At 37.1% G+C, this 23651-nt stretch overlaps 1 protein-coding gene across 6 annotated transcripts in view; it reads left to right on the forward strand.

The window, feature by feature from the left end:
• FAM83B (family with sequence similarity 83 member B) overlaps positions 1-23651 on the forward strand; it is an 82150-nt gene that overhangs the window by 46678 nt on the left and 11821 nt on the right. For all 6 annotated transcript variants that reach the window (XM_001503204.7, XM_070245701.1, XM_023625119.2 and 3 more), the window contains 2 exons: positions 20962-21126; positions 21939-22063. In XM_001503204.7, coding sequence (XP_001503254.4) covers positions 20962-21126; positions 21939-22063 — 290 coding nt within the window. The remainder of the gene's footprint in view (positions 1-20961; positions 21127-21938; positions 22064-23651) is intronic.

The following is a 23651-nucleotide window of genomic DNA, read 5'->3' on the forward strand; positions in this document are numbered from 1 at the left end:
TCAATGCCTCTTTTCTCTGAAGTTTTCTATATATTCACATTTCATTTTCCCAGCAGATAGTGGAATCATTGCTCTCTCTGCTGATAGATCACGCATATGTGGGGTAGGTTCTAACATCACCTCCAGCTCTTCCCTGCTAAGAAATTAGTGTCAACCCTTCTCCAGTGCAAGCAGGGGAAGCGTTCTTTGTTAGGCTGAAAACTGCCCTCTGCACCCTAGATTGTTATTGTCCCACCCCACTGGGCAAAGATATTTGCTTCTTATTTTAAGGCTCCTATGACTAATCACAAATAAAGTCTTTGTTTACATATTATTATTCGGTTCAGTGGTCAATTGTTAAGTAATGAGTCAATGGTTTTAAAAAATTGTAAGTGAAAAACTATCTCTCTCCTTTCATATTCTCTACAAAGTAGTTGGTCTTCTCAGATATTTAATGGTGTCAACGAGTGATGATCAGTGAATATGCTGACAGCAGGCAGTTGACAAGTCCCCCTGAGCCAACGAAACTTTGAAAAGCAGAGAGTTGCATTGTCTTCCAAAAGTCCTAACATCCCCTGTTGAGTGAATTTACAGATTTTTACCATCTCTCTAGAAGTACTATTGTCCAAAGATTAAGTGTTGTTCTAACCTAGATTATTGCCTTCCCTCTTCTTTCTAAGATAATTTAAGATAAACATTGCTTCATGGTCCCCTGCGCCCCTCCTCCAGCCTCTCACAGTGTCTGGCAGAGAATGAGAGCTTAATACATATTTTCTTTTAATAAAAAATAAACAGATGGCTATGGCCCCACCTCTGCCCATTCCAGTTGTTAGTGTTTGTTGCATGGGTGGGCCGAAGAGATTCTGGCTATTAAGACATTAGACTAGGAGATTCAGAGACCGAGTCAGTAGATGACATTAGCACTAGAGCTCTGAGGCCAAGAAATAGTAAGAACTGGAGTCTGGCTCTGGCTACATGAACCTCACGCAAGGCAAAGTTGGGAGAGTGGTGGTGGGAGGCAAAAACTGACTGTGGAGAAGCAAGCGGGAGAGCAAAGAAAACATATTTCCTGAGGGACAGAGAAACAGGAGAAAACAGACAATGGGAGAGGGAGAAAAGAAAAGAGCAGAGGGGAGGAGTGAGGGGAGGGGATTAGTTACCTGTAAGGAAAAGTAAGGACATTCTGGCAGGGCCGGGATATGATTCCCAGAGGCCAGGGGGAGCACAGGAATAGAGTAGGCAAATATGAGCAATAGCTACATACCACCTGCTGGTGTCATGCTGCTTCCTCGGAGTAAAGTCCTCTCTGCGTCCACTCAGGGTCGGAGTGAGAGGTGGAGAAAGGGACTTAGAGGAAGCAGGGAGCAGGTGTTTGCTGCAGAGAAGATGTAAGGCTGTGGAGCAGTGTGAAATCACCCTTGGCTCCAGCTCTGCCTCTCATAGCTGCTTCCTACTGACCAGGTGCGGGCCATCCACTCCTCAGGAGGCGGGCTCCCTCCCTCGCTCCAGCGTGAAGCTCTCAGTGTATGAATGATTGTGTTGAAAGGGCAAAATTAAGAATCTGAAACTTTCTTTCAGCTGACTATCCTGTTATATCCCTATGGAGAACCTAAATTCCATTTAAATGGCGTTTTCACAGGACCACAACTTACAGAATATCTGGTTCAATTTAGAAATCAACTAGCTCATTTATACTATTAAGAGTGGATAAAAGTACCAGAACCTGTGACAATGACCCCATAAAGGTAACATGTATGGGCTGAATTGAGCTAGTGCTTCCTTATCTATTTTTTCTGCTTTTATCATCTAAATTTAAATTAAGACGAAAATCAATTTTTTTCTGGAATTAGAACTCAATCTGGTATAGTATATAGTCAAAGCAAGACAACTTATTGACTATTCCCGCAATTAATAGGTGATTTTAGAAATATGGTGATTTGATATAATGTTGCTAAGAATTATCTGTCAGTTCTGGTAAAATATTCTGACTTAATAATAACGTAGTAAAATATCCATTCACAGGTACATCAGGTATTATGCAGTCTCTTTTGTCCAATATATATTTGTGAACCTTTTTGGCTAGACAGTCTTTCCTGATCATATTAATATTCATTCTGTTTTATGAGGTGCCCATTTCATTCTTATTCTGTTGTAGTGTGTTTAGGGTAAACAGTTCCGTCAAATATAAATCTCTTTACAGTTAGATGGAGAAAGCCTACTGCTATGCATCCATTTTCAGCCTGTGCTTTTTCTTGAGTGCTGGTTAACTTTAAAAAAACAAATGTCAGAAACATATTCCAGCCTTTTTTGTTATTTCTTTAGTTTGTAAAAGCCGTTATCTAGATGTCATCTTATATTTTTAATTAAGCTAAAGAAGATGATTCCTATCGTTTTATTCAATTAAATGGTATTTAAGAACATGTTATTTTTCTTAGATGGTGTAATTTTATTTACTGATCTCAATTGTTTGGAAATGTTACCATGGAAAACAGCCAAACAACTCCAAAGCGTTGTTAAATGTTGCTAAAATATAAAAGTAAAATATTTCAGCATGGCTAAGATTTTTGAGTATTGTTCATAGCCATTCTCATAAGCTGAGTGCTGTATCTCTTTAGTTTCCTGTTCTCTTTGCTGTTATATCTTGATCTTTACTTTCAACTTCTATACCTAACATCTCATTAGCTTGTAATGTGAGGAACCCCCTAATGGCATGAGACCAAGGAAGTAGAAGACCATTCTTGGTATTGTTCCAATACGAAATGTTTTATGAAGTTTTTTTTTGATAGAAGCATAGAATCTCAAAGTTTGAGGGCATCTTGGAGGTCAGAATTGATCTAATTCATGCCTTTGTTCAATGAATGAATTTCTTCTAGTCTATTCAGGATTCCAGTTAAACACAGTAGTGTCAACCAGATTTCAGAGAATGTATTAGAATTTGAAGGAATCTCAATTTCTAATACTAACATATTTTTTGTAATGGCTTGAAAAGAGACTTAATGCCATAAATGTTATGATAACACATTTAGCTTGAGTAAATGGCCATATGATTTTTATCAAAGGAATGGTGTTAAACAGATGTTATAAAGAACCCATTAGGAAAGAAAATCCACTCAAGGGATAAAACAAATTACCATTACTTATTTAAGGCTGTCCTTTACCAGAATTTAGAGGAAGAATAAAGTAAATGGACTTGTTCTTTGTGAAATATAAGGCAGCTGTTGCTACCCCATTTGTTGACCAAATGAAGATCTCTGCCTTCTTGGGATTTCATGAGAAAAAAAAAAGCCTAGTAAGTGCTGGCAAAGATGCTGTGTAAAAGATGTCCTACTAGTAGAAGTTATATTCAGTAAGTTTATTCACCCTCAAATTCCTTATTCTCTCATACCACTTTCTTTTTTCCTCCATTTCTTTATTAGAAACTAAGCAGTTTCTTTCATGAACCGTTCTGGTTACACTGTTGACGTTCTGACTCCTTAATAGGTAAGGTTCTTCCATTTTGAGAAATAGTCCTAAATTATAGCTCTACTACCAAGAAGAACAACTCCTTTAAACACTCTGAAACTTGTCTTATTTAAATATTCTGTGCATTTTAGTGTGATGAACATATGGTTTATTCTTATTACTTGATTTTTAATTTTTAAATTAATTAATGAGATGGATTTTTCAAATAACCGCTTTTCAACTATTCTTTTTTTGGCCCTTAGCTAACATCTGTTGCCAATCTTCCTCTTTTTGCTTGAGGAAGATTGTCACTGTGCTAAAATCTGTGCCCAGTCTTCCTCTATTTTGTATGTGGGACACCACCACAGCATGGCTTGATGAGCAGTGTGCTAGGTCCACATCCAGGATCCAAACCCACAAACCCTGGGCCACTGAAGCAGAGCATGCAAACTTAACCACTACAGCACTGGGCCAACCCCTCAGCTGTACTTTTTTAGAAAAAAGCTAATCATAATTTTCATGTCTTATATCATTTATGCATATATTAGGAATCATCCATGATAGCTTTAGGTGCATTTGGAATAGAGCCTCAGACTAAGACTCTCCCCCAGGCTTCAATATGGCTCTACACAGACTATAGAGACAAAGAAGACTTGAATACTAGATTAACCCAATGACAATATCATGGAGCTTGTCAGAACTTTGCGACAGGATTCAAAACATAGGGCACAAATGTATTTCAAGAATGGCACTCTGCATCACACTATTCTTTGCCTGTCATTATCAGTGAAGCGTTAACCGCACATCTGCATCAAGTTGGATTCTACCAAAAGAGATGGCCACCATGTCCTGGAAGGCTCTCAGGTGTATACATTTTCCCCTGATTTAGGAAGGGAACTGGGGTCATATGGTGTAATAGCAGAGTACTGAACTATAAGCAAATTAGTTCCAGCCGTAGCTTCCTCACTTACTATGTGGTCTTAAATAAATATCTTAGTTTCTGTGATCTTTAGCTTTTTATTGCTGATGGCTTTGGTGTGTAATACTCCTTGTTTAGCTCAACTCATAGGGCTGTTTTGAGAAATATGGTTCTTATTAACACCTTCCACAGTTCAAGTGTTATTATTCCCAACTTCCTAGGACTCATGTTTTCTACATTTGTTACCTGTGGCATTTAGAATACAATTAAAGACATACTTCATTTGAGTAGCAGGCAGATGACCTTTAGGAATCTTCTAGCTATTTCATACAAGTGTGCATACATAAAATATTGCCAAAAACAGAGGACCAGTAAACACAGTAATAACAATAGTCCATGTGCTCCAGCTCACCTCCTTCCCAGAACTCTGTAGGTTTTCAGTGAACATACCGTGAGAGATTTCTGAGACAGTGCTTTATTTAGAAAATCATAAGAATTTTGAGGAATTCAAAAGAAATGTAAATATTCATTAAAAAATATTTTCTTGTTTACTATTTGAAAATAAGTACAGTTGATGCTTTGGAGAAACCTCAATGAATAGTTGGATAAATTTTATTAAGTTATATTGGTAAGTCCATGTGGATACAAAAATGACTGAGGTGTACTGCCCACCCTCTAGTAGCTTATTACTCCCTTGAAAGTAATGAGTAAGCAATAAGGCTGAATGAAATAAATGCTGTGCCAAAAGTATAAACAAACTGTAGATGGAGCATAAATTAATAAATTAAGGCAATTAATTTAGGCTCAGGGAATTGGCAAAGGCTTTGTGAAAGAGGCCTGCCCATAAGCTAGGCTTTGAAAGGTGGCTTGGATTTTCATAGAGAAAGAGAAGATGGAGATTTTAGACAAAAGGAACTACACAAGCATGATATGAAAGATGGCGAAAGAAAGGGGTCGTCAGAGCTGGATGCATGGAATATGCAGTGAGGTATGAAACTAAGAAGAGAAGTTACGGATTGTGATAGACGTTGAATGCCATTGTACAGAGTTTATATTTGATTCTATAAATTATTTTAAAATAGTTAATCTGAAAGATAAAATGGAAATCTGTGACTTTGGAGGCCAGAAGCTTACTCCCAAATCCCAGACCCTGATAATCAGCGACCTATAAGGGTTTCCACCTAGCTGTGTCATAGATGGCTGAAACTCAGTAGACCCAAAGCCAAACTCATCTTTCCAGACTCCCATTGGCTTATGTCTGTCGTTGACAACACCAACCACTCAGTCACCCAATCCAGAAATCTGGAAATTACCCTAAGTGCATTCTCCTCATGTACCCCACCATCCAGTTGACTGTCACATTTTGTTTTTGCTACCTACTTCCTAAATATCTCTGAAACCTGGCCTCTGTTCTACATCTCTGAGCACTTTATCCTCTATCCCAAATCCCTTTCAGATCTGTTTCCCACCCTTCTCTGCTCTTCTTTGGTTTTTAAAGGCTGGTGCCATGGACAGCATCACCTGGGCCTCCTTGCCATCGGCCTTCCTGGCGGGGTGGGGAGGTTGCCCCGAGGGTGGCGCCAGTAGGAGAGTGAACACCAGAAGGAGAGAAGCTCACTTTCTGGGTGTTTATTTTTCCCCTTCTCACTCCCTGCTTAAGTGCCAGGCTCCTGTCTCCCTTGTGGGTTCCCTTAACCATGCCCACACTTTTGTAAATATAAGTAGTCTTTTTTCTCAACATTGAAAATTCTTAGGGAAGTTTGTTTTCCTGCCAGAACTCTGAATGATATGATCCCCTTTGCAATTAGGTTTCTGGCCTTTTGCCACAGATTTCTAGGTGGTCTTTCTGTATCCTGACTACATTCTTCACTGCTTTGGGGAATTATCTTTTCTGAACATGTCATGGTATGACAGTGTGTATAATAGGAGAGTATTTATTCTCTAATGATAAATATACAGCATACAATGTTCCGTAAATAATATGATCTCAGTTTTATAAAAATGTGCATATACCAAGATGAAAGGACAATGCCGTTGTCCCTAGTATAATTAGAAATTATTGCTATTTGTCTTTTTGTAATCTGTTTTTTTTTTGTAATTTTTCCTTTGCGTGTAGAGAGAATACAACAGACAGACAAATTGTGTGTGTGTGTCAGTATATAATAGAAAAATACTTTATAAATTTTTTCACGTCATAAAAGTCTTGCTAACTGCTTGTTTATTTTTTGATCCAGATGGCAGAATTGAAAGAAATGCCCCTAAATTTTACTTAGCAAGTTTGAATTCAGTGTAAAAAAGGGCAATCTAACATTAAGTCAAAAAAAACAGTGAGATTATCTTTTAACTGGATAATTAGCCTATCTGAAAAAGTAGGGTTTGCAGTCTTTTCTAGATGCTCATAAATTGTAATTTAATTTAAAATTAACTGTCATTGAAAAATGTTGCATCCTATCAGACATTTAAATTCACAAGAGTATTTTGCATAACACTTTTCTCCATTCCTCTCAGAGGACAAATCACTGTGGCCCCCTTACCAGTTAGCAGGCTTATTGCTGCATTTGACCAGTGCAGTAATAAAAGCTTGATGTTAGATTTCTTATGGAATTGCTTCTCATTTTAATGATTTGGGTAATTTTTTCCTCTGCTATAGTTATCTGATTTTTTTTTTTTTTTTTTTTTTTGAGGAAGCCTAGCCCTGAACTAACTTCCACCACCAATCCTCCTCTTTTTGCTGAGGAAGATTGGCCCTGAGCTAACATCTGTGCCCATCCTGCTCTATTTTATATATGAGACACCTATCACAGCATGGCTTGATAAGCGGTGCATTCGTCCATGCCCAGGATCCAAACTGGGAACCCCAGGCCACAGAAGCAGAGTGCACTAACTTTACCACTACGCCACAGGGCTGGCCCATATGTGAATGTTTTAATGCCTATCTGATATGATTTTCCTTTTGTCATTTGGTCTGTTTCCAGAGATGAAATTTCAAGAAACCTAAATTACAGGCATATTTAAATTGTTTCAAAAATATTTCACTTGCCAATTTGAAACTCCAACTTGAATTTTCTTAGAATGGAAGTTCCTTTTTAATATTATTTGTGTCCTTAGATATAAAAAATGAAATTATTGGGCCTTTGGAAATACTAAATAATAGTAATAATAATAGTTTAGATGAGTTTTAAAATACCATTTTGTGAATTTGGTATAGTAACCAAATTGAGTGTATTACTTCAAGTGAATTTTTGTACATTGTGTTTTCTCCTCCTTTTTGTCCTCATCTCATTCTTTACTTCTTTTTTAATCATTAACTTCCATTTTGCCTATATTTAAAGCTTTACTGGCTGCTTGAGCATATATTTATATGGAACATATTTTATTTTTCAAATAACATATCAAATACCAATCAAGGGTGATACATAAGGACATGGAGCCTTCTTAACTTTAGAGATAAAACAACTTGGTTTAATATAATGAAAATGGTTGGAATTATATGTGGTTATTTCAGCTTTTGATAAAGACAATCTCAATTTTGATAAAACCTCAATTTTCAGGTGTAAAATATGTAATAAACAGAAACAGACTTTCAATCTAGAATTCTGACAAGTTCCTTCTTACAGACCTACTTTAGGAAAACAAATAAATTATACTTTATAGTATTTTCCCAGCAGAGAAAATGAAGATTTTGACAATGAGAGTTCAATCATATTATTGAAGACCTGAAAATAAAATAGCTGCTAATAAAATACAAAATTTGTCTTATTACTATAGCCCAACTGGGAAATATTTGGTGTTTTGTGTCTGTATAGTGTTTATCTGTATACACTGACTATCGTTAGGTGTTCAAAATACTTAAGAAACCTGAAGTGTGTGGGAGAAGGATCATTCAGGAAATATTCTAAGTAATGTGGCTCAAGTTTTTCAATTGAACTTCGTGGTCCCCTCAAAATTATTTCCCAGATCTCATAGCTGTTAGAATCACTGCTCCCTTCCACCGAAGGTATGCTGTCTTTCAGCTTTCAGGCATCACAATGAAAAATAATACACAATTCACAGAAGCTAGTAGGGTGAAAATTACCCAAGAGAGAAAATTTTGACTGTATACCCTGTAATTTAACTATAGGGTAAAGACGTATGAATAAGTTAACATTAAATACGAAAATGCTGCTGCAGTATTTCATAACTTTATATTTAAGTTTCTTTCTTTCTTTTTTTTAAAGATTGGCACCTGAGCTAACATCTGTTGCCAGTCTTCTCTTTCTTCTTCTTCTTCTTCTTCTCCCCATAGCCCCCCAGTACATAGTTGTATATACTAGTTGTAGGTGCCTCTGGTTGTGCTATGTGGGACGCCACCTCAGCATGGCCTGATAGCAGTGCTACATCCACGCCCAACATCCAAATCAGCAAAACCCTGGGCCACCAAGCAGAGCACGTGAACTTAGCCACTCAGCCATGGGGCCCACCCCATATTTAAGTTTCTTATTCAAATAGAAATTGCTATTGAATAAATAGGACTCATGGTACTTTTGCTATGTAATATGTTTAATTTTTTATGGCAGGTTGAGTGTTTATAGTTGACATTAAAGTAAGCAATTATTGCTCAAGTTAAGAATTCAGCCTCTTAAAGCAGGAATAGAAAGATGTCTTCTCTTTCGTTGCAGTTGTTGTTTTAATTATTGGGGAATATTCGGTTAAGGCCAACATTATAAATTAAGAAAATAATGGCTTGAAAATTGTGAAACACTTCACTCATCTTCTCTTTAAATTAGGGACCAAAAAGTTCTGCTTAAATAAAACGAAAATGCCTATGCATCAAGCTATGTTATCACCAGCATTTTTATTAATAATAGCAAATATTTAATGATCCCTTGCCGTGTGCTTATAATGCTTGTTATCCTTTGCCATAGGGTACTTACTAACAAGTTGATGTTCATCATCTCAGTTTTCCCAGTAATCCTATGGGGTGGGAGTTATTTACTTGATTTTATAGATGAGAAATTTGAGGCTCAAAGAGGTTAATCTTCTCTTAGTTCACTCAGCTAGAAAATGGCAGATGCCAGATTCAAATAGGTATGAAGGGGCAGACATTTTTGGAAGAAGAGGAAACACTGAAAAGTGACTCGGGGAGAATGAGTATAAAAATAAAGGGAAAATTTTGCAAGGATGGTATATGTGTTAAAAAGATAAAAATAGGAAAAAAAAGAAAGAAGAAGGAGTAAGATGGATGGAGTGAAAGTCTGGCTGGTTTCTTGATTACGTATCCTCTTGTTCTGGAAGTTTTCAAACATACATAAAAGAAGAGAGAGTAATATAAGGAATCCTCATGTCCCTACCACCCTGTTTCAGTAAGTGTCAACTTATGATCATTTTTGTTTCCTCCATATCCCCCACTGCTGCTGAATTATATGTCAGATCATTTTGTGTCATTTATTATTGTTTCAATACGACTCTCTGAAAAATAAGGGCTTTTTAAAAACGTAAATTATTAAACCAAAAAATCATTAATATTATTAAATATCCAGTCAGTATTGAAATTTCCCTAATTTCCCTAACATAAATGTCTTTTGACAGTTGTTGAGCATTGCTGGAAAATTTCTTTAAAACTTGCTAAAATGTCAACCTCAAGTTTACATCTTTTTGACCTCAGTTGGACCTTCCTGTTACACTGCGAAACCTTTAATTTCCCGTTAGCTTCTTACGGTGTTCTTCAGAACAGCTATTCTGAATCTTTGTCTTTCCCATTCAAGCCCACAGTCTGAGCCCTCTGACCATACACCGAGAGGAAAGGTTTATCTCTAACCATGAAGTGTATGCCAAGGGCATCGGTGACAGTCCCTAATCTGTTTCCGTCTCCTCCTCTCACCATACCCTACTTACCCCACAAAACGTTTCTTTCGGTGATCACCCATTCTCTTCTTCCCCATAGTCTGAGCACACTTGTATACCCCAATTCTAAGGCAAACTCTTCCTCCTGTGCTCATCCCATTTCTTTCTGACACAATGAGATCTTATGCCAATAACCTAATCACCTGTTTCCCATTTTACTTTTTTGGTGTCCACCCAACTTTTCCTGTAAACCTAAAAATGCTCAAGTTTCAATGATTTAAAAAAAACCATGGATGGATGAGTAAGTGGATAGAAAAAACAAAAAACTCAACTTTTTAGCCAATTATCGCATTGTTTTGCCTTTCTTTATATATGAAATACTGCTTTTGAATTTTGTTTTCTTATAATGGTACAGTAATTCTCCATGTAATTTGTGTCTCTAACCCCTAACGATTCCTGACTAGCCCTTTTCTGTTGTCGTCCACAAGCACTCAGCCATTGAGTCTTCTCAAATCATCCTTTACAACTTTATGTCCATCTCTTCCTTTTATCCTTGCTCCCACCATCCACATTAGGATCTTATACATTTGTGCTATGTTAGGATTGAAACCCCCTAACTCCTCTACCTACTGGTGGCTGTTCCAATTTCTAACTTATCCCCTATATACTAACGTATTAATCTTCCTAAGTATTGTTTTAATCACATAATTCTTTGGCTATAAAGCATTAAATGGTTCCCCATTGTGCCTATGGAATCTGTAGTTAGTCTGGCATTCAAGGACTCCCCCCTACAAGTTTATCATTCTAATCTTTCTACCCTGTGGCTAACTCCTCCTGAACAGATTTCCATCTCCCAGCAACACTGGGTCACTAGCTGTCCTGCGGTAGCGCGGCCTTGCCTCTGAGTCTTCCTAATGCTTCAGCTCCTGGTACCCGAACCCTTCCTCCGCTTCCTGCACTGTTCTACAGCTTTCCTAACCCACCCGGATTCTTGCTCCTTTCTTCCCTCCTTCTCTTTCTCCCTGCAGTGCCCTTCATTCTTTTCCTCATGACAGACACTCAAATAAGGTAGTAGCTATCCCAGGCTCATGGATGATTATGTTACAGAGTAAAGATCTCCCAAGAGCCTCAGGAAAAAAGTTACTTTAGTCAATTTGCCAATGTCTTTATTCTCGACCTTAGACTTAAGAATTAAAAGTCGGATCCATTTCTTTAAAGTAAATTCACATTGACTAAGTTTGGAAGACTGAATGCCATTTTACAGTGCCCATTGTAAGCACTCACTGTCCTGACAGATTGGAGTTATCTGGCTGGCTCATTCTCTCCCTGAAGCGATATATATGTATGTATGTATATAAAAGACCCCATATACTTGAAGGCCACAAAAATCAGAATAATAAGAACTCATTATATGATGTTTAAAATGTACCTGGCTCCGATGACATTACTAAACCCAGTATACCTGGCCAATATTACAGAAAGGTCAAGTTCATGCCTTTGGGTACCCACTCGCCCCTCTGGAAAGTACTTAAATGAACACGGACGGTGTTTGTCTCTGTGACTCTACTTTATTTCCACAGCTTACCAAGCAATGGCCATATTCTTCTGTTGAAGCGCCCACTTTTGTACATGTTACGGTCATTCATTTGCCTCTAGTCCTATTGTGTAGACCTCATTCTCTCTGCTAAGGGACTCTGTGTGCTGGTGCTGTGATCCACTATTCACTGGCATTTAATTCTTAGAAGTCAGGCTCAGTGCCTTACTGAACAAGGTCTAAGGGGATACCTCGCTCACTGCAGGCTCCAGGTACTGATACATATAATTCTTAGTTAGAAACCATCATTCCCTTACGGTGTTTGGTCATAATTTTATTATAGCAAGTGTCACATTGATTTATACTCCCATGAGTGAATTTCTCATAAAATTGTGTTCAGTGAGAGCAGGCACCATGTGGCCAGCGGATGATCCCAACAAAAATTTTTTGAACGCCTGATATATTTCAGTTATACCTACCTTGGGAACTAGGTAGAACAGAATAATGACACTCATTATGAGGAGTTAATTATGGAAAGATCTCACTAACCCAATCATGAAAAAACACTTGTTCTGGAAGATCAAATATATTTCAGTCTGGCACAGAGGTTTTGCTTAGAATTAAATTTTTCACAAGACTCTAAAATGGTGTCTTAAAAATTTTCTACTCCTAGTTATTTCTTTCCTAATGACTTCCTCCCAAATTTAAAATAATGGTTTAAATTATTTCTTATTTTAATGCCATGCTAATACTCATTTTTAGTGAAAATTAAAAAGCTAAAGAAAATTAAAATATAATAACAACCTACGTTTTGCCATATGTTTGCCTTCTTGGTCAGAATTTTTAGTAGTTTTGCTTAGTTCAAATTAATGATTTAAAATAATAGTTACTATAATAAACTCATTTTATCTGTAATAAGTGTTTAAATATCATCAGTGAAAATAACCAATTGCACATACAATTTTTGTGCAATATTGAAAGGTAATAGCAAGCTATTAAGAAATTAAGTGGAGAAATGTTTATTACTTTTAAGAAATGACTTTGGGTGTGAAGTAAATGTTTTATTCTAACAAGTTGCCTCATGCATCCAGGCCAAGCCTTCTCTCAAACCCTGGGTGAAAATTCTAGCCATAATCAAATCTACCTCAGTTTTTATTCTGAAGTTTGACCCCAAATCTCTTAATACATTTATATAAAATTAAGATAAAAAATAAAATTTTAACACTTCTTAAATATTGGTGGTGAGTATGGCTATTCATTGTATCATTCTTTCAACTTTTCCGTATGTTTGACAATTTTAATACTAAAAGTTGCAAGTAAAGTAAAAAAAAGTCACTCATAAATATTAGGTTTTGGTATTTTAATTCATTCCTAGTGAAGTAATGCTGCTGTGTACCCTCACGGCTGTACTGCACACCTGTATACCTTGACATATTGGTGTACTATAGCGTCTATGTTGTCTTTGAAAAATTATGAATGCTTCATAGTTTTCTAGTAAAGGCTATTACCACTTTTAAATAAATATATAACTTTAACTTTCTCCTTCTATTCTTACAAATGTTGCCAGAATTTGACTAAAATGAGGCTCTGATTCCTCTGTATCAGCAGAATAGACTAGCATTTTTAGTGCTGTGATGACAGAGCACAGATCTTTATTTTAAAGAGCATCCGTTTGACACACCAAGAGTTGGGTTTTGCACAAAGTTAGGGATACTGTAACCGTTTGCTGGTTGGACAGACGAATCGGCTTGGGCGCTCCCTCCTTCCGTCTCTCCCTCCTCTCACTGTGACTCTCCACAGAGTTCCTTCATAGGTTCTGGAAAGTGGACCGCTTCTGTGATCACAGAGGCTGGGAGCTCCCGAGCTCGTTTTTCCAGCACTAACTACTCTGTCTAGATCCTCTGAAACCTTGAATTTTGGGGCCCGTGCTTGGGACCCTTGCCAGGCCAAGCTTCAGGAAAAGTCTTTTTCTTGGGAACTGCTGGGGACATGAGAATGTGGAAGAGGATAGATTTGTGAAATCAGTCGAAGGACCATGGCTCTTCTTTGCAGTTTCTTTTAGATCTGCTCCTCAGTCTTTCTTTCCTCCTAATTCCTGGAAGTGTTAGAATACAAGCTATTTTCAAAAGCAGAGATGCCTACTTGCACAGAGCTGATACAAGGCTATGCTTAACTATGATAAAGATAAAAATGTAGTTCATTTTGTGGTTGTCTTAGTTCATTTGGGCTACTGGAACAGAAAAACCATCAGCTGGGTGGCTTAAACAGCAAACATTTATTTCTCACAGTTCTGACGTCCAAGATCAAGATGCTGGCAGATTCAGTGTCTGGTGGGGACCCCCTTCCTGGTTCGTAGAAAGCTGTCTTCTCATTCTGTCCTGACATGGTTGAAGGTGCAAGAGTGATCTCTGGGGTCTCTTTTGTAGAGTCACTAATCCTATTCCTGAAGGCTCCACCCTCATTACCTAATCACCTCCCAAAGGCGCCGCCTCCAAAGACCATCATCACGTTGGGTGTTAGGGTTTCAACGTATGAATTTTGGAAGGACACAAACATTCAGTCCATAACAGTGATGGATAGGCACTGTCAATCATAGGATACGATGCAAAAAATGTGGGAAATAATTTGTACGATTTCTCCTCTGAGTTGTCAAACATACCTATTAGTTCTACAGATTTATATTGTGGCCATAACAGAACCCAAACATTCCCCTTTACATCTCTTAGTGACTTTTATTACAATACTCAAATTTTTTTCACTTTCCCAGAGTCATGCTTGGTTTGATTTTTATAAGCTAAGTACAGTATACATTTGAATTCAGTTGTTGGATAATTAGGAGTGAATGAATAGTTATTGAAACATAGAATTTTAGAACTTGGTACATGCAAGATCTTCTCTGGTTTACTTAATGTGTAATAGAGATCACTGAGACTCAGAATCATTCAGTGACTTCTCCAAGATCACTTAATTTCTGGCAGACCAAACCAGTTGATATATTGATAGAACTATTAGTAAAGATACTTAAATACTGGCCAAAATTGAGGTATTCAGAATGGAAAGCTGTAATTTACTAAACAATATTATAGTGCACACAATATATTACATATAAAATTTCACACAAAATGCGCTCTGTTACATAGGCTGCAGAAGGATATAATAAAAACACATTAATATCAGCCTCTCTTTTTTCTGATATCCATTTAGCACATTGCTTTTGCCAGGCATTACAGATTCAGAAATACATATCCCCTAAGTGATCACTTCCCTTGATTTTTATTACTCAATTCTTAAAGTTTTCTAGTTGTGTCAAATTTTATTATAAAGACAATTATTGTAGAGCTCCATTGATCCTTTTGTTTTTTTAATTTGAATAGCTTTTCTTCTCTTGGAAAAAATAAATCCTCCTGTACCTATGCACGCAATTGCCAAGGAAGTCCGAATCCTTTCAAATGGTGCTTAGTATTTTGAAGCATAAAAGGTATAATACCTAATTTTTCAATTTTGAGGGTTATGACCATTCTGTGACTACAGAACATTAACCTAAGGCATACTCACATTTCATTAAGTATCTAGGTCATATAAAATCATATGGCTAATGTTTTCTATCCTAATGGATTACAATGGGAAAAACAATATGGGATTCAAAATTAAAATTCTGAAGATTGTGAAGGATATTTCTAAGGAAATGCAAATATTCATGCTCAACATTGTAATCAACATTTTCTGTCAAATCTATCATCAATTTTCAGTTCTATACTTTTTATCTTTCTTATCACTAGTTTCTACCTCACTTTATTTTTTCTGGTATTTCAGTGCGTTTATAAATAAGAACTTTACAATAAAAATAATAAAGGGGGCTTCATAATCTTCAGTCAATATGACAATAGAATTTAGATATTTTCAATATGAATATTGCTATCACACACATTTTCCCAAGACACTATCTTGACCAGATATTTTCTTTTTCAGGATTTATATTGCTCTCTAGATCAAATTCAAACATCAGATTTTCAAGATCCTTTATAATCTTTATAATCTGTATAAATCCTAACTAAATTTATTCTATATTCATAAGTATAATGGTCTTTGTGTTCAACTTTAGGTTAATTCAGTAAACATTTATTAAAATATTACTGTCATCTTCATTCTAATCTTTGCTTCTATGTCTTTGCAATGCTAATCTTCCAGCTTGCATGGTTAAAAGTAATCTTTATTCTTTATTTAAGATTTATGCATGAAGCTCCATTAGTCTCTTTCATTGTACTATGTATCCACCGCTAACAACCATATACATATAGAGCAATTTTTTTCTCTGAATTATTATTACAGTGTGTTACATAACAACTGATTATATACTATCCTAAATGACCTTGAATTGTGATATGAATATGAACTTATCGTAAATTCATTGTCAGTATCTATATTTTAATTCAGTGTGACCTTCAGTGTCTGGGTCACTTCAGGAAAATTTACTGCTGTGAGAAGGATGAGTGAAAACCAACATCCTGAGTCGGGTTCTCTGAAACTACTAAAAGATGCAAAGTTTCACTCAAATCTTAAAAATGACCTGGAACACCTTCATAAAAATTTTCTAAGTCTCATGTTGCTGATGAATGCATTTACTTGTTTACTTTTTCAGTTTATAAAGCAAGAATAAAACAGGAATTAATGAAAAAGCAGAGAAGAATTTAAGTATTATAGAACATCGTGGTAGTTTAATGAATACCATTTAATGTAACTGCTTTCTGTACTGACATAAAATCAGTTGACGTACCTTTTAAAAAGCCTTACGCTAATCAGGTATATGATTTTTCTTTCATTATATATGGTCATTGTGGTCGTTTCTACAGCACAGTGTGATTTAGTTAGCTAACTGGGAATGTAATACCTTTAGATCAGATTTGGCCTACCACATTTCTAACTATTTTTCCTTCCCAGGAATGTAACCCACCATAAAAAAAGGGCTACATTTTATTTTGCCTTTCTTGGCACAGCTGAAATTTTCTGTGGATTTTATATAATTTTTTATATAATTTTTCAACATGTCTAGTGAGAGTTCAGGGAACCAGGAGTCCCGATAGGCTGCCTGACTCAGTTGACATCAGTTAAGCTTGTCAAAGATGTGTAATCCAGTCTCCTGGATCCTGAGCCAGTGTATTATCTGTCGTGCAAGAGAGACTGTCATCTGTTCTACCTTTGGTGTGCTAGAACCATCCACTGGCTGAGTAACTTCAATTACTTTTTGCAAACGAAAACCTTTGTTTATCCTGGTAATGTGTTTTTGTTCATTTCCAAAGTCTCAAGTAATTTGTTACATAAGACTGCCTGGCAAGTTCACAATAAATTCTTTAGATATACTGATTAATTTTTTAAAGAATACTATGTTGTATAATAATATTTCTTTATTTTCAAAATTCCTTTCTAGTTAAAAAAAAAAATTAGTGCCAGACTGCTCCAGACATCCATTTTTAAAAGTATTTTTGTCCAATAAGTTTATAATATGGACATTTTCTTTTCTTTATCTCAATGTCCATACATCATCACACCACTCATACTAAATGCATTAATTAATAATTGCGGGTGTGATTTGAAGCTTTTCACGTCCTTGATTTTATAAAGAATGGGCACAACACATGGGTGAGATTGTTATCTCTGGCTTCTCTTTTCTTCTGGCACCTCATACCCTTTATAAACAAGGAAAGGATCTTGCAAGGCCACTAGAATGATTGAAATTGTTCTTCTAGAGAAAATCTGAAATATGTTTCACAGGTAGTTTAAAGAATGTCATCAACTTGTATAATGTCAACATAGTCTAGTGTTTTGTTTTAACGTCTTATTAAGAGTAAATAAAAATGAGTTTATGTATTTATATATAATCCATGCCTTTCTTCATCGTCTCACATATTTGCAGTGTAGCCATTCGTTTTCCTGGCTGTTGTTGCCATGTGTCTATTCCCAGGTCATTCCATTCCCTCTCATTTCGTGACAATTTTTGTTCCTTGGTCTCCATCACTCTTTTCAACACTACTCCTGTCTCAGTTCCTGGTAGTTTCAATACAGATGTAAGAGATCCTTCTAAAGACCCGTTGCTTGACCTTCTCTCCTTCCATGATCTTGTCCGCATATACCTCAGCCATTGACTTCCAGTCATGTCTTCGATAGTATCACAGCCTATAACTGCAGATCCTGTTTACCCTAATACATGTATCCCCACCTGAATACCACTTCTACCCATATTTCTGGCTTACTTCCTCTGCTACCTGCTAATATCCAATATTCCTTTATTTCATGTTTTTTTTTTTTTCAACTTTGTGCTATGGAAGTTTCCAAAAGTAGGGAGAATAGTATATAGAACCCTCATGTACCATCAACCAGCTTCAACAATTATCAGTTCATTGACAATTTTGTTTTATCTCTAAAGTAAATCCAAGACAACATATCATTTCATCTGTAGCTTTATTAATATGTATATTTAGAAGATAAGACATGTCTTTTTATAATAATTACTATCAACATAAAAAATTAACAGTTCCTTAATATCTAACTGTCCATTGACCCCAGAAAGACCTCAAGTTCATAGCCCCACTCCCAGTTCACTGCCTCTCACATTCATGACATCCTCCTTCTCTTTCTCTAGTTTCAACCCTGTGGTCAGTCATTTTAGCCACTCCAAATTACGTGCACCCTCAATTCTACTTCCTTCTCTCACTTTATTATAGTCTCGCAGCCAGAACTGCATCCGTGGTTAAATCAAACTCTGCCTGCCCTGTGCCTACACCCCTGCAGATGAACAAAGTTGGAGAATAACTCACAACCACATTGATTCATTTTAATTTTATGACTGGTGAGTCCTTAATGCTCCCTACAGTCATACCGTATTTCTGTAGCCTGTTCCTTTTCCTGCCATCCTAGATGACTGCTTAATACCCCTTCCCTCATACCTCCAACATGTCTTCCATAATCCAGTGTCTTCTCAGTTGAAGACCTTGCTTCCCAGTTCACTGATAAAAGTGAAGCATTCCGAAGAGAACTTGCCTAGCATCACTGCCACATCCACACTTCCACCAGCATCTGAACTCTTATCCTTGGCCTTCTGGCTTGACATTATAGATAATCTTTTACTAGTCTTTATTCTCTGTGCTCTAATTTACCTTTGTACTAGATCCTATCTCTTATTGCCACCGGGAAGACGTTGCTTCAGAAATTCTCTCCTTCCCCACCCCACCTCCCACCATCACTTGGCATCATTAATTTTCATTTTATTAGCATATAGACATGCTGTTATTTCTTTTACCTTAAAACAAAGCAAAAAATACAACTTCTCTTGGTCCAGCTTTACCCACAGCTACCTCTCCATTTCTCTGCTTCTTATTGTAGGCAAATTACTCAAAGAGTTGCATATACTTGCTATTTCCAGTTCCTGTCCTCCCATTCCGCTTAAACCCCTTCCAATAAGGCACTTGTTCTTACACTCCACTGAAACTACACTTGTGGAAGTCATCATTAACCTGTATGTTACTAAATTCAGTGAATTCTTAATCCGTATGTTACTTGGTCTAGCAGTAGGATTTGACACTCTTGAGCACACCCTCCTTCTTGATACATTGTCTTAACTTGGCTTCCAGTATGCCACCTTCTCTTCGTTTCCTCACTCTCCTCTGCTGGCACCTCCTTTTGTCCGAGGGCTCAGTCATTGGTCTTCTTTTCTATTTATTCAGTCTCCCTTGGTGGCTTGGATTTAATTGTCATCTTTACACCACTGACAGTCGGTCAACATCTCTGGCCTAGACTTCTCTACTCAGCATTCCACTTGGATATCTAGGCCCCTCAGACTTAGCTTGCTTTTTTAATCTTCTACCTAGAATTTAGTGTAGCTGTATTCTTCCCTATCTCAGTTGATGACAACTTGGTCCTTCGGCTTGGTAAGACTAAAAATTTGTCATCCTATTTTTCCCCTTTTCTCTTATATCTCACATTCAATCCATCCAGAAATCCTTGTGGCTCAAAAATATCCAGTATCTGACCATTTCTCTTCATCACTGATGGTGACTAGGACCACGACCATCTGGTCCTAGCCACTGTCACCTCCCACTTGAATTGCTCCAATAATTCTCACTGGCCCCCCTGTTTCCACCCTGGCTGCTACTCTTAAAGTCTATTCTTAACAAAGTCTCCAGAATGATACTTTTTCAACATAAATCAGATCATATTTTTACCTCAACTTAAAAGCCTCTAATAGCTTACAATCTTATTCAGGAAAAAGTGCTGAAGGCTTTATAAGGCCTTCAAGGCATTACGATTACCCTTTCCCTTTCTCATTTCATTTCTACTACCCCCTTGCTGTTTCTTGAATGTGCCAGGCATGCTTCTCACATAGAGCCTGTGCACCGCTGGTTCCTTCCTCCTGAGACACAATTCCTCAAGATGTCTGTGTTGATGACTTCCCGAATTCCTTTTATGTCTTTGTTCAAAGGACACTGTCTCAAAGAGACCTACCCTGAAAACCCTAAACCCCTCCTCCTCAATTTCCAGTGACCCATGATCCCCCTTACCCTGCCCTATTTTTACGCAGTAAACTTATCATCCTGTAGGTTATCACATGATTTATCGATTTCTTATATTTATCGCTTTTAGTTTCTTCCCACACTAGAATGTAAATTTCACAAAGGGCAGAGATTTTGCTCTCGTCTGGCACATGGTAGGTGGTCATTTGAATGGTTTGCCCCTTGGTTCAGCACTATCTCACTTGCATTGCTTCTCAGAGTCAATAATGGTTCTCTTTCCAATGGTTAACTTGGACTCTCTTGGTTTTAGAGGCCTGTTTAGGCTCTTTCTCTCTTCATGTACCTTCTTAATCATATCACCTTTTTTGTCCATTTTTGTTCTTTTGCTTATTCTGTCTGCTAAGCTAATTTTAGGCACATGTATTTAATTCTCTGGTCTTCAAGTCTTCTTATACCATTTCTTTTTTTTTTTTTAAGATTTTATTTTTGCCTTTTTCTCCTCAAAGCCCCCCGGTACATAGTTGTATATTCTTCGTTGTGGGTCCTTCTAGTTGTGGCATGTGGTTTGATGAGCACTGCCATGTCCGCGCCCAGGATTCGAACCAATGAAACACTGGGCCGCCTGCAGCAGAGCACGCGAACTTAACCACTCGGCCATGGGGCCAGCCCCCTATTTTATCCAGTTTTTACTGAAAGCAAGCAATTTCTAGATCTTTCCCTATTGGGGATCTAAAGTTGTTTTATATTCTTATCTTACACAGGTTATTGCTTTAGTGATGGATATATTTACAGATGTGGACATTTTCAAAGAAATAGTGGAGGCATCAACTCGAGGGATATCTGTATACATCCTGCTCGATGAATTCAACTTTAATCATTTCCTAAGTATGACTGAGAAACAGGGCTGTCAAGTTCAACGTCTCAGGGTAAGAATTCCATGTGGTTTTTCCATGTGTTTTTTTTTAAGTATTTAGTGTATTTTTTTTTTAAAGCTTCGGTGTGTGGTTGTGTATCCTAATTTTTAGTTTCCGTGTACCTTTTTTATCTCAGTTGAATTTAAGGCATGTTAAGCTGTATTACTCCAAAGGTAAAACAGAAAAATATATATATTTAGGGTGGCATGATGACTGATCACAGAAAGGTCCCCTTGTGCTTTCCAGAATGTGACTGAAAACACGCATCTTCATGATGGTTTTTATCATGCTTTTCTTGATGGTGGGCACGTACGTTTCTGAGTTAACTTTGCTGCCCATGATAGGTAATGTTTCAGTTTGGCAAGCACAACCTTAAAACTACTGACTTGAATGAGTCTTTCGTTCAGCAGATGTTGCTTATCACAAACGTTTGGCATAGTGTTTTCAGTTACATTTGACTTTTTAAAACGAGAGTGGATGACCAAGTATGTCATTTTGGCATCGTGCCGCTATACTCTAAGAGGATCTCTTGAAGTAGGACCCTAAGTGATTTATGAAACCATTCTGTGTAAATGAAAAGTAGAATCTCCTGTTTAACTTATGTTAAAATACATTTTAAGTGACTATTTCCCTTGAGTATTTATTTCTTTTTTGGGTGACGTTTCAAAATTTGCTTTTCACTATTTTTTTTGTTATGTGTTCTTAAAAATTATTTCAAGTATGCTTTTTAGGTATTAAGGTTTTATATGGTCATATATTTTACTTTTCAAAATATCCCCTTTCTAGCCATAATTTTTACTTTATATTTATATTTAAAATTCTAGAATATTCGAGTACGGACAGTAAAAGGCCAAGACTATCTTTCAAAAACAGGAGCAAAATTTCATGGAAAATTGGAGCAGAAGTTTTTGTTAATTGACTGTCAGAAAGTTATGTACGGTTCTTACAGGTAAGATGATTGTGTTTACCTCCAGTGTTATCAATCATTTATAGAATTTATTAGTTTCAAATTTCAGTGTGATCTGTTTAGAGGCTGTGTCTCTGAAGAACATTAAGACACAAGTCAAGTCACATAATTTCCATGGGCTTCAAGTTCTTCATCCCCAAAATTGGGGGGTTGACTATTTCAGGTTCCCTGCAGCTCCATTATACTAAAAGTATTTTTGCTCCTTATGAAAACACTAAGTAGTATGGACTTAATAACAATTGTTCATAAAAATAGAAACCGTTTATCACCTTGAAGAACCTGTCAAATGGATTGTTCTTATTTTAGTGTTACTAAGAATCTGATAATTATTTCATGGTCACTATAGTACTAACAAAAAGCTTTTAAGAATCTGGCTATTAAAAATGCCATGGTAAGGGCTGGCCTGGTGGCTTAGTGGTTAATTTCACATGCTTCGCTTTGGTGGCCTGGTGGCCCAGGGTTCACAGATTCGGATCCTGGGTGTGGATCTACACACTGCTTGTCAAGCCATGCTGTGACAGTGTACCACATACAAAATAGAAGGAGATAGGCACACAGATGTTGGCTCAGAGACAACCTTCATCAAGCAAAAAGGGGAAGATTGGCAACAAATGTTCATCTTCCTCACCAAAAAAAAAAAAAAAAGGCCATGGTAAACACTAGACAAGGTTCTCCTCTCTGGCGTCTTTTGAGGCTGCCGCTGGTGGAATTATCTCCTCTGTTCTAGCTTGGCTCTTAGATATTTCATCCCCAGTCTTTCAGCTTATCTGCAAGGCAGTTGTTTTCATCTACATTTTATAAGTGATAAAACTGAAGTTCCAGAAGGTTAAATGACCTGTCTAAAACCCTAGCTAAGGGCCAGATGCCGTCCAGGGCTGGCTCCAGTGTACAGATGCTGCCCTTATAACCCCCTTATAAATCCCAGCACCGGTCCTGAATGGGATACACAGTGAGGTGGTATCAACAGGTAGATAAAAACAGCAACAAATGCATGTGAACTGCTGGGTCACCAGGCCAGAGTAGACTCGTTACTAAAGACGAAGGCAAGAAGCCAGGAGAGCTGTGGATGTAAGCAGGACAGTGTGAGGGGAAACCTTGCCCTCTTCTCTTAAGAATGTAAAGTCCACAGGAAGGAGGCAGCATCGGGGCAGGTTGCTTAGCTTGGTGGTACTTCAGTTTGCTCCTCTGTAAAATGAGGATAATAGTAGAACCTCCCTCATAGGGTTGTTGTAAGAATTAAATGAGATAATGCGTCCAAGGCTCCTAATGGTATCTATTATTTTCCGCCTGTTTTAGCTGTTATTATTTGCTAACTTTCTCTTTAAGCTCAGGAACCCTTTTTTGAAATGCTGTTTGGAGTTCTAAAGGGAAACTTGTTAAGAGCAGAAATTACAACCAGTGCTTGAAATTGATGAGTCCTTTTAAAGACTCATTATATGTGTATGTGTTTGTTCAGACCCACTTGGTTTTAGAGGGTTTTTAATTGCAATTTTAATTAAAATTGGGCGTTCACTTGGCTTATAAATTGTGTTTATTAGTTAGTCTCATCATAATGAATGCTTTCTATTTT

The sequence above is a fragment of the Equus caballus genome, chromosome 20, assembly GCF_041296265.1.
Source record: "Equus caballus isolate H_3958 breed thoroughbred chromosome 20, TB-T2T, whole genome shotgun sequence".
Lineage (NCBI taxonomy): Eukaryota > Metazoa > Chordata > Mammalia > Perissodactyla > Equidae > Equus > Equus caballus.